Raw genomic sequence first — 12,163 nt, 5'->3', positions numbered from 1 at the left:
CATAAAATTGCATAAATAGATAGACTTTTTTATTTATGAGGATTAACTGAGTTTGAGAATGTGAAACAGATATGGGTACTTGTCCATTATATAAAACACACTCGAGAAATGAAGTTTGGTGACAATAAAATATTATGAAAATAGAATACTTTATTAGCAAAACTGTGAAGGTCATTTTTGAATTATTCAATTGGGAGCTTCGTTGTCGGCTGACCGTCTCTAAGACAAAGAAAAGTTCATTATTAACGTGATTCTTGTACTAGTTCATTTTAGTTAATTATTAACGCGATTCTTGAGGATATCGGTTGGTTTGCTTTGACTAATGATAGAATATAGTGAGTGTGCCACAAAATAATTTTGTCGACCCAGAAACCGGCGCCTCTACCCAAAAAGTAGAGAGAATGTGTGGCTCCACAAAGCGGAGGAACAAACGGCAGCGAAGTATATCCCGCCATCATTTACATTCATACTTAGTAGAGTATATGTGGCGGGAGGCAGTAAAAGCAGAAGACCGAGTTCATTTTAACACGATTCTTCAGGACATTTCTGCGTTCTGGGAGCATATTTCGAAGTTTTAGTTTTCACAATTTTGCTAATGAAGTATTCTATTTTCATCATTTTTTTTTCATTAGATTAAATAGGTTTGTTTAAGTTACGTATTTAATATACGATATGCTTACCCCCCCCCCCTAAAGTTTCTAAACTGTGCATAAACTATTATATTTTCAGTATAATTATGTTTTATTTCATAAGCATTCACCAAACTTCACTCCTCGAGTGTGTTTTATATAATAGACAAGTACAAAATGGATTCCGTATCAGGGGAAAACTTACCGAGGGGAGTAACCATTAGCAGTGCCATTTTCGATAGTTCTTTCGATCGTTTTAAATTGCATCTCGTCCTGATTTCCCACGGGCTCAACTGCCAGGCATGCTGACGAAACGACACAACCTAATAAAAAAAAATCAAACAAATGACGAATAATCAAAAAAATATCAGCGGCTAATAACTAGGACTCATATGGATATGTACCATGGATACATGGATATAGAAACTTAAAAAACACAATTAAACTTTTTGATCAAAGTTTGATCGAGTACCTTGTACTTTTTGTATATGTTGGTATCCCAAGGGAAAATAAAATAGCCCATCTACACCACTACCCCTGTAATTGTGGGTGTGAGTATTTCTGGGAACAGTGCCGTCAATTCTTGGAAATGGGTATGTTCGCATTATCCGGCCCTCTCTAAAAAGTCAAGTTTAGTTAATGCTAATGAAATAAAATAGGATGAATATATAATAGTTTAGAAACAAATTTGAGCTATATATTTGCACATTAGGGGGGGGGGGGGGTTGTAAAGCATTGCATATATTAAATACGTAACCTAACCTAGGTACCTTCCCCCCTCCCTAAAATCCAAAAAACCACAGTTTAATATCTTATACGCAATGCAAACCACGCTATCATTGCCTAGTCTACAGCGGTCAATTGTCAAAAACGGGTTCTATCATTGCCTTCTCTGTAGTGATTAAGCCGAGAGGCCCGGATAATGCGAAAGTACCCGGAAATGTAGGGGGAGGAGTCAAAATGTATTTTCATAATCTAGAGACAATTTTTTCGACGAAAATATCAAAAAGAAGCTATTTTGCAATGAAAATACAAAAAAGTGTACTTTTCAAAATTTAGGGGGACAAAAGAAATCTTGCGAGGATGTCCCACCGTCTCCAACTGAGACCGCTGCTAGATTAGGAACATTTTAACAGGGGTTGAAAAAATATTTGTCATAGAAATCGAATTGCGATTCTTAGAAATATAATTTTATTTGCTGTAATTTGTTATTTGACTTAAATCAAACTCCCAAAATCAAGACTTACACAAGAAAGGCAAAATAAATCCTCTAAACAGAAACTGTCAGTAGATGGTACACGATCCAAACTAAGTCTGTTTTACAAATCCTACCCGAAAAATGAGCAAAATAAACAATAACAGTATCACGAATCAACTCGTAAAGACAACTTAATCAGAAACCAGTGAAGTATACAATCTTAAAAAATCAGCGAATTTGTGCTCAGGCAGTAATTGAATACCTCGACAACTCGAAACGAATGACGTAATAAAGCCCACAAAAATGGCATGGATTTAGGCGATAAGCCTTTTAACTAATGAAAAACCCGGAATGTTTCGCCTGTTTCATTACTTACACTATTCTACATCAGCAAGCGAACTAAGAATTTTGATGATATTTTAAATGCAGTTCCGACTAAGTTAAAAAATTATTGAAAATATGATAATCTCCTAGCTCAAAATAAAGAAATTTCGGGAAACAACGAGTCTTTCCATCAATATAATATTACTCATTACAAAAGAATTTGTCCGTGGCTGACACTAATTTCATAGCATACAAATTTAATAAACAAATTAACTTGCAGGAAAAATTTTCTCATTATGATTACTACCATTTGGCAGCAAGTAGCAAGGGCACTCATAGTTTTTCCAACGGAGGAGGGGGCCTACAAAAAAAACTTCTGGTGGATGCTGAGGTCTAAATTTTTTATTTTTTTTACTAGAAAAACCTCGTGTTTTTCGAATTTTATACAGATGCAGTCTTTATTTTCTTTTTTTTGTACTAGAACAGAGAATCCCTGCCCTTTCCATGGGCAATCTAGAATACAGCAGTAAAATATTGGCTCTTAAAAGTATAGTCTATGTGGTTGTACAAGCTATTTTTTCAAAATCACTTGCAAAAAAGGAAAAATGAAGGATGTTGCCAAAGACTGTCCTTGACGGCCATCCATCTAGGGTCAAACGAAAATCACGTCTTCCCTGAATGGGAAGGAGGAGCGTGTGCAGTTGTGTTGGCCTCAGGCGGCTTTGTGCTACAATGAGTTGTTAGTAGTAGTAGTCATTTTGTGGATCAGTCTGATCAAGAAACCCCAAGTTCAGGCTCACAAATTTTCTAAAGGCTTAGAGTGGTGGCAATAAACGGAAATGCTGGGGGGGGAAGGTATTTTTCAAAATCTGAGGAGGGACCTTTTTTCGATTTGTTACAATGAAAATACTATAAATTAGTATCTTTTTCAAAGAAAAGTCCCAAAGAGAGATGTTTTTCGAAATCCAGGGGGGGGGACAAAAGAATATATGCGGAGGAGCAAATTCCAAACAGTGCCCCACAGGGGCGGATCCAGGATTTTTCTTAGAGGGGGCGCAAAATAGGTTGATCTGATAAACTTGCGCTAGGAGCAAGTTTAATTAACGCAAACTTGCGTTAATTAAGTAAATTACACTACTTTAGACTACGTTAGGGGGGCGCACGCCCCATTCGCCCCCCCCCCTCTGGATCCGCCACTGGGATGGACTCCGATGAAATAATCTCCAATATGTGTTTCTTTTGACGAGAGAAAACTACACTTACATTGTAGTACTTCGTCCCCCTCGCATGGATGCAGGCTAAATTCAGGAGGAGGGGATTAAACTTATAGGGTTTTCGTAACAGCCAGGGCAACGAGTCATAGGCTCCAAGGAGTCATAATATGCTAATTGAGCAATTGCTACCATCAACTACATTACAATTATAATTAACGGTAATGTTAGATATTTTTTTATGATGAATGTATGGAAATTTGACGCTCATAAAAATTATTAAAAAGTGCTCAAAATGCGTTCCTGTCACAAAAAAAAATTCGCAAATTTTGTGCCAATAGACTCGAAAAGTCTTCCAAAATCAATTTATCATTTTAATAACTCCCTTAAAACCAGTAGGTTTAAGACGACCACAAATCTTTACCATAAAATATTGACTTTCCACGTCGTTGCCCAAACAGAATAATACTTCCGTGAGCTTCACGCATGCATAAAAGACAAGTTTCATTCAACTTAATTTTAATGATTATTATATGCGGTTTCTTTCGCTTTAACTATTATAAACTTTTTACTGATTATTTTGGAACAGCAAACAGCATAGTCGCTTAAGAAAGACACGACTTGTTAAAAGCGTACAGTGCTTCCGCTTTCCCCGAGTTTTTTGGGGTTTCCCAAGTTTCCATGAAAGAAAACTGAGATCTACGAAATCTCTCTAAAATTAACATCTGTAAATATACGAACTTTAAACGGAAATACGAATCGTTAGTTTTAGGGGGTATTATGGAGAACAAAGTTTTCTTCGGAGAAATTCAGGGGCCACTGACCTGGGAAAAATGAATAAATGCTGTATTCAACCCATTTTTCTCCACTTCCTCTACTTTTACAAGAAACACACTGTGTGGTAGACTAATTAATTTTTAAAGGCCGTGATTCACAATGACGTACAGGCTTAACCCCTTTGACATAAAAAGTATGACATAAAAGATTATCACAAGTACATGAGCATAAATTTTGGCTGATAAGAGGGGGGGGGGGAGTAGCATATTTTGACAAAAGTTGTGAATCAGTCAAAATATATAAAATGAGGAAAATCATATGAAAATTTAAGGATATTATGCAACAACCGTGCAAATTGTCAAAGATGAGTGTGAGAGATGCAGAAGAGACAGATCGAGAGGTTGTTGGCTACCGCCTTAATAATACTAAATTAAGAAAAAGGAAAATACAAGATAGCTTGACGAACGTTATTGTTTACAACACGCTCCAACGGTGTCCTAAAATTAATAGTTTCCCATAAAGTGCAGCCATAGTCAGAAACCTTTTTACCAACAGGTCCGGAACCCGGTGGCCTGTCAAAAAAAAACTATTCTATTATTGATGTGTAGCTTGTTGTCAATTGAAACGCCCACATACACAATGGCGAAAGTACGGTTGGGCTAAAATTGCACATACTTATATCATATACAAAACAAGCATAGGGTTGCGCCAGTCTTTATCGCTTAAACAATATCATTTCTAAAGTGACGAGGTGTGCGACGGCTAGAACGAGAATTTTAGATTATTGACTTTACGTCAACTTCCTTTATTAAACAATTCGAATTTCTCACTTAAACAGTTCAAATAGCCCAGGAGAAAAAATCATCATCTTTCAGATGATTATGTACATTGAGTTGACATCTTTGACAAAAGTAATCATTTAGTGTCAAAAGCCATGTTTTTCTAACTTGAAAATTTAACCTCCGTTCTCTTCTGCTATTGGTCATCTTTGTTGACAAGCTTCCGAGGTACACGAAGTACTATATAATCCATAGCGAAAAACAGTGACATAAATTCCCCCAAAATATGAAATATACCTTTCAGATCTTGGGGGAGGGGTGCATTTTCAATACCTAGAGGGGAGAGAATTTTTCTTATTTTTCCAATGGAAATACCAAAAAAGACAGTTTTCAATAAGAATACCATAAAAAAGGCACTTTCAAAATCTAGGGGAGTGACGGTGGTAAAACAATTTAAGGGTAATATACCCCATCCCCCCAACTGATCCTACCATCACATAATCAAATCTTAATATTGGCGACAAGTTCAACAAACTTTTCAGAAGATACAATGCTTGGAATTTTGAAATTTTACTACTAAACAAAAGGTTGATAAATACTACTACTGCTACTACTAATAACTCACTGGGGCACCAAACCGCCTAAGGTCGACACAGCAACACACAATCCTCCTCCATTCTCATCTACTAGCGACCTACTTAGCAATTTAAATCAACTCTATCTCATTTAAAATACATTATTTGGGTGACTGATCTAAAATCTGTTTTTTTTCTTTTTCACAAAATGAGGGTTCAAACCATGCCTTAGTTTACCGAAAATCATGCAGCCAGTAGGTGACAGCACGGGGTGGCAGCGCACATATTGCCCCTATCCCTCAAGTTTTCTTTAGAGGGATTAGCAGCTTTAATTTTTTTTTCTCCCGTTTTGATTTTCAAATAATAATTTCTAGATGAGAATTTTTTTTTTTTTCAATCAAAATTGTGTATAATAAAAATAGACACTCCATTTATATTTGAATTGTGCATCTTTCTTTTTAATATTTTTCTATACACCAAAATTGAACGATCCTAAAAAAGTGCAATTTTGTTAAAAGAAGCAATAAAAAATCGGATGAATACCTGTTGGATTTTCTGCAAGCATCGTGTAATGACCGGAATCTTCTGGGACAACAAGTCTAATCTTCAGTGTTGCTGTCTGATTATCATTGCTTATAAGATGTCGCTGAGATGCTTTGAGGCGGATTCCGTTTTTAAACCAAGTTACCTTAAGTGAAATAAAATTATATAGTACCAATTTTAACTGCAAACCAAGGCCGTATCCAGGGGAGGTTATACGGTTTAACCCCCCCCCCCCACCCTATCTAAAACTTTTTTCGGACTCCTAAAAACGTAACGAAAGTGCATATAAACAAATTTTGATGCGTTTTTTAAAGTTTCTTTGTAAATCCCCCCCCCCCTGAAAATAATATACCACCCTGAAAAAAATCCAGGATAAACTCTTGCTGCAAACTCAGCATTCTAGCAGCAAAGCTTTTCAACTAGACAAGACAACTTAGACGGATGTAGTTTTGGTAGCTAGAGGGTATAGAAATTTTTAATTTCAATTTTCTAGGAAAACGCCTGGAAAATGAAATCGAAAAGCGTGCACCGTTCCCGCTTGTACATTTCAGCTAAGACTCTTCTGTTCATTTGAATCTTCTAATCAAGTTGCTATGTATTCTTCATGAATTTTATCTAAGATTGGATATATATTATTTATTTCATCCGAACTTGTGATAACTTATAAAATTAGCATTCTATCTACGAACCTTTTCAGCTAGACGAGTTGGGATATAATTTCGATTGCTAAAGTGTATTTTTAAATGCTCTTTTCAGGCAAATATTCTTTATCTATTATGGATGTCTGCGGGAACTACTAAGTGTATCCCGTTTTTACTTGCATTAATTTAGAACATAATTCAAGTTTTTTCGCTAAATTATTTTGCCTGTTTACATAAGTTGGTTGAATTGTGTATGGCCTTACCGTCGAAAAGGAGATACCAATATGCCTTAATTCCCCTAGTTTATGCCTTAATTCCCCCTTAAACTAGTTTAAACTACTTAAACTAGTGTCAAACTAGTTTAAGTTCATCTTGATTAAACGGAACATTTGTAAACCAATGGTATTAACAATTTCTTTCGTCGTATATTCTCTTTCTTATTTTATAATTACGCATAAGCTCGTGAAATGCTTCACGATTCAGATTTTTTTTAAGCCCAAGTTCCCCCCTCTCCTCCCCTAATCCTTCGAAAACAACTTATTGTGTTTCAAAATGACTTAAAATTCTCCAAATTACAGTTATGGCTACGACCTTAATTGAACCCCAATCTTGGGGATGAGATTGTGGAACTAATCAAGGTACCGTTGACGCGCCAAGTCGAATATTTTTTTATTTTTCTTTTAAGTAAAACCATACAAACTTACTTTGGGTTTTGGATTTCCACTGATTTTGACAGTAAAAATTCCGTCTGACCCTTCGAGAAGTTTGGAATTTCTTGGCTTCTGAGTGACAGTGGGTGCTGTGATAGGTCCAGGCATTTGCTCAATTTCTTCTGTTTCTTCACGAGCGTCCCCTGGTCGAAGTCTTGTCACTTGTTCTCTAAATTCTACTTCTCTCAGAAGTCTGTATTCAAACGTGTCGACTTTAAAATCCTGAAAAATAAAATAAGACAGTTAAAACCTATTTTGTGGTAAGGGCTTGTAATGATAAAACTCATTGCAGCATAAAGCCACCCTGGGCCAACATAGCTGCAGGCAGTGATATCAACTAGCTGGGGGGAATCCCCCTTTTTTCCTTCTCCTAAATTTTTCAAATATTTTTTTTTTTTTTAATTAAAAAATATGTTTTTTGGTATTTTCATTGAAAAAATAAGAAAACAAAATCCCCACCCTCCAAGACTTTAAAAATTGTATGCTGCCCCTCCCCCATTTTCGTAAATTGACACAACTTGCTGCAAGCGGTCCTTCTCCTACCCTTTGTTTTTAAAAAATCTTTCTTTGCCTTCCCCCATGAAGTCTCCGCCTTTGCTAGATCTTTTAACATGGGTTCTTTCCACCCTATTTGATAACGTCCTGTGTTTTGTTTCACTCTAGTTGGATTGACAGAACTAAACAATTTCTGACAGCCTGTCATCTTTAACCCATGAAGCAGAACACATTCTATGTTGAAAACGAATTTAGATTGCCTACAGGTACCAACACAGAAATATATTTCAGAGGGGCACATCATACACAAATTGAAAACAGGCTAAATAAAGTAAACAAAAAAAAATTGATTCGTTGCAAACTGAAACTGACATGCTAGAATAGTCGACTTACTTGTCTTCATAGATCTTAAAAATAAAACAAAAAATCAAGAAAAGTGGCAGTAGTTTTATCAGTGGCAACAGCTTTGTTACACACTTTGTTCAAATGCAGAAAAAATTTTCATCCTTCAGCGATTGTTCATCCAATAAAAAGTTTTGTGATATAAAAAGTTTTGTGATATAAAATCACAAAACTTTTTATGGTTTGTCTTATAATTCCTAAATATTTCTTATATATCGTCGATTTTTTGCTGTTTTTACCTACCCCCCATCAGCACATTAAGGTCTTGAGTACTGAATATGCCTGTCGTTTTGTAATATGTAATTTCAAATTTTAGCTGAGGTGTCTTTTTGTGCGTGGATAAAGGGGTAGGGAATACCTCTCCTCCTGACCCGCTATGAGAAAAGTTAACTTAACAGAAACTTTGGAGGCAAAAACGAATTTTGATAGATCTACAACTGCAGAGGTTGTAAATAAAGATGAGAAATGGAGACTTAGTTTCAAATCCTTTCGTTTTTAATGTTGTAAAGCATGGAGTGGTTTTCGGAGATGATTTTCAAAGATCACGAATGAGTTCTTTCCTATTTCATTTCCGAGCGCCTGAGCAACACATGGACTATAGTTGAGTGTAGAAAAATTTTAGGGACACTGAAATATTTCAAAAAAAAAAGTTGATCATTTCCGAGTTCCAGAATTTTCTTTGAAAGTTTCACTGTCAAATGTAAGAACTGGGCTAAACTAAATGGCGAACTAGGCAGAAAATTAAAAAGCCTTCAAATTTGTTACAAGTGCGCTTCCGACAGAATTTCATTGTCACTTCACATCTGAACAGACTTTTTTTTGCATGTCCAATTCAACAAATTCATTGGTTCAGTCTTATTCTATGTAATTGACGAGGGTCCATAACATCTAGCCAATCGCATGAAGTTATACAATAGGTAGCTGAAGTCGGCATTTCTCTGAAGTACTTTTGAAATGAGAGTCAAGTCGTTCTAATTCTCAAAACACAGCATTCTATACTTTGTTCTCTTCTCTCAGTTTGGGAACTGAGTTGAAACATTCTGGAACATTTTTTTTTATATGGCAAGGGAGGGGGCAATGGCATTTACAATTTTTGTTTCTTTTTTATATCTGTCATTCAAAATGGTCTTAACATGGTTATATTTATGTTGATATGTATCCATAGCTAAAAACTAAGTCAGACCCTTTCCACTTCTGCATTTGCGTCTGGGTTAGCTTTTTTTTTTTTTTTTTTTTTGCTTTTGTGTTTTTTTTTTTTTTATTTTTTTTTTTCTACAGATAGTACCATCTTCAAGAGTTATGTAACCACATAAATTAGTTTGAGAAACTAATAAGTAGAGAGACTAAATAAACAGGGATATAAGTTTAAATAAAACACGATCCCTAATAACTATTTGATAAGAAAATTGAGAACTAGCTCAGGAAAAAAACAGGAAAGCAGAATAAAAAACATATACAGACTACCTCTTCAATAAAATTTCCATTGGCATAATATGGCTCACTAGAAACTACACTTTGCTGATCAATACGTCCAGCTGTATTTCTTTCGAGATTCTTTTCGTAATGTGTTCTAACGTAAGTTCCAGATGATTTAAGGCCCGATTCAACAGTTTGTGATAATTGACGCTGGAATCTTTCTTCCATTGGAACTGCTTCTGCTGCTTTAATCTGAGCCTGCTCTTCCTGCCTCCATTGAGCATACGCAGCTAAAAGACAGTAAGTAAATAAGTCATTTGGTACCTATAGGCGTAACTGACAAAACATAGCTTTGACAACGAAATGAGCTCTTCAACGCGAATCCACCGAAATGCCTTGTGATTTTTTATTGTAATTTTTTGGTTAGCATTTTGGTGCCAAAATCTTTTCAGAAAGAAAAATTAACATTTCAATTTAAAGCTGTTTTTGATATTTGTCAAATGGTGTACTTTTTGTTTCGATCCGACACTATTTTTTAGACTTGCATGTTATTTTTCGAAATTTCAATAGATTGCTCTTCGAAACATTTGACTAGTTAAGATAAAAGTTACCATTCCTGAATCAGCTACAATTGGCAATGTTTCTCACTAGCCAGTTTTTTTAAGGACATTTTTCAATTTTTGTGTTACTATGAAGCGTGGTTCGTTCTTTACTAAGTTGCGGCTGCCGTTGCAACCATGGTCTATCGATTTTACCATTGGAAAGTACCATTATCTCAGAAACAGCACTGTCAAGTTCTAAAACTGTCATAGGATTCACTTGCAATTTGCTTTGTTGCGTTAGGTCCGTGGTTATTACCATACAAAGTTCTCAACAAATTTACATGAGTCCAACATTTTAAACTTATTTGAAGAGCCACATTATAAACTAAAAGCTGTTATTCTTCAGCTCCAAGGACAAAACATAACAAGGTTTCTTTTTCTGAAGGTTTCTTTTTCTTTTTCTGAAGGTTTCAAGGTTTCTTTTTTTTCTTTTTCCTTTTCTGAAAATTTCTTGATCAGGTGCTCTCTGTGGGACAAACAATTTCGTTGTTGACGCATCTTTTCTTTGGCATTCTTGCGTTTTCAGTGAAGCATTGTTTTTATAAAATTGCCCCAGAGGGTGAAAGAATAGATGATGTTTCCGAGAAAGCCATTTTTCTCACTAATTGAAAGCAGATTATGCTTGTTTTACGCGAAAAACCGAAATGTTGATAGTTATAAATACAAAATATTGGTGAAACACTTCTAGAATATAAAGTATATATATTTTTTTAATTGCTCACCAACGATACTTTAAATCTTTGAATATAGCATCTTTATACAATTATTTTTTGCATCTTTTTGAGACCTTTATACATGGCACCCCTAAATAAGACCATCTAAATAAGCAGAGTAGCCACTTCAAAGTTCACTTTATTTTTCACTGGTCAGATGAAGTGAGGGTATGTAAATATTAGATAGTATGATCGTCCCCTATCTCACCCATTATAAAAACCCGGACCAAGATGCGAGTGCTCTGGAAGACTTAAAAACATAAGCGACATTAGATCTTTTCACGGGTAGACGAGTCAGATTTTTCTTGAACGCGAAACTTGGCTTCAACGTTGGAACACCAAATTTTAAAGAAACTTATTTTAAATTAATTTATTCCAATTCACATATGAAAATCGGTAATTAGTAGTGCAATGTTATTGTTAGGAATTACAAGTAGGTTTCAAAGTCTCGAGTTGGTTTCAAAGACATTTTGAGAAAGTTTCTGCCAAAATACGTGTTCCAGGGTAATTGGACCGCTAATGGCAGATCAAATGAGAGGAGCTGTTTGTACGCGCTAATGAAAGATTATGTGGGAGGAGCTGTTTGTTCGCACCGAGAATGAAAAGCCAGAAATCATCTACGATGAATTTACTGCTAATTATCTTTATACAGTGGATGAAGTATACAAGAATGTCTTAAAAGTTAGATTCAAGACGATAACAGCAGTACGAAAACTGTAAGTCATAGTGGACACATTAACCTACTATAGTGAATGCCATCTTGAGACTCTTTGACCCTAATTGCATAACCCTGGGCATGATACCACCAACATTGAAGCGATGTTTTATCTGATATACCAAGGAGTAAATTCAAGTCATGCATTGGACAACACCCTAAATAAGGATAAATTTCCAAGTGTTTATAAAGGCAACCCAAATATGGTAAAGTGTATTATCAATAACAACAGCCTGGCAGCAAAGCTACAATAAACGAATTTTTGCAACAAGCTGATTTCTAGATCTTTATAACTGGTTATAATCCCTTGCTCTTTTTTCTACTTTTTTCACTATTAAGCAAATTTTTACACGTTTTTTTCCACAAAAGGGTACGACACCGCTTTTTGAAGCCGATCTTTTTTCATTGTGTAGCAAATTCTGTAAAAATTGTC

At 35.4% G+C, this 12,163-nt stretch overlaps 1 protein-coding gene across 1 annotated transcript in view; it reads right to left on the bottom strand.

Annotated features, from left to right (window-relative positions):
- The window catches only part of LOC148946229 (titin-like), a 77,712-nt gene that overhangs the window by 19,926 nt on the left and 45,623 nt on the right, over nucleotides 1–12,163 (bottom strand). The window contains exons 5-8 of the mRNA XM_089097639.1: nucleotides 9,749–9,990; nucleotides 7,382–7,609; nucleotides 6,037–6,181; nucleotides 835–952 (exon numbers count right to left, since the gene is read on the bottom strand). Of these exons, the coding sequence (XP_088953765.1) occupies nucleotides 835–952; nucleotides 6,037–6,181; nucleotides 7,382–7,609; nucleotides 9,749–9,990 (733 nt within the window). The remainder of the gene's footprint in view (nucleotides 1–834; nucleotides 953–6,036; nucleotides 6,182–7,381; nucleotides 7,610–9,748; nucleotides 9,991–12,163) is intronic.

Source organism: Artemia sp. Qi Xiang Cuo, chromosome 12, assembly GCF_049724085.1.
Source record: "Artemia sp. Qi Xiang Cuo chromosome 12, ASM4972408v1, whole genome shotgun sequence".
Classification (NCBI taxonomy): domain Eukaryota; kingdom Metazoa; phylum Arthropoda; class Branchiopoda; order Anostraca; family Artemiidae; genus Artemia; species Artemia sp. Qi Xiang Cuo.
The sequence above is the reverse complement of the archived record's forward strand: the minus strand, read 5'-3'. Positions and strand labels throughout refer to the sequence as shown.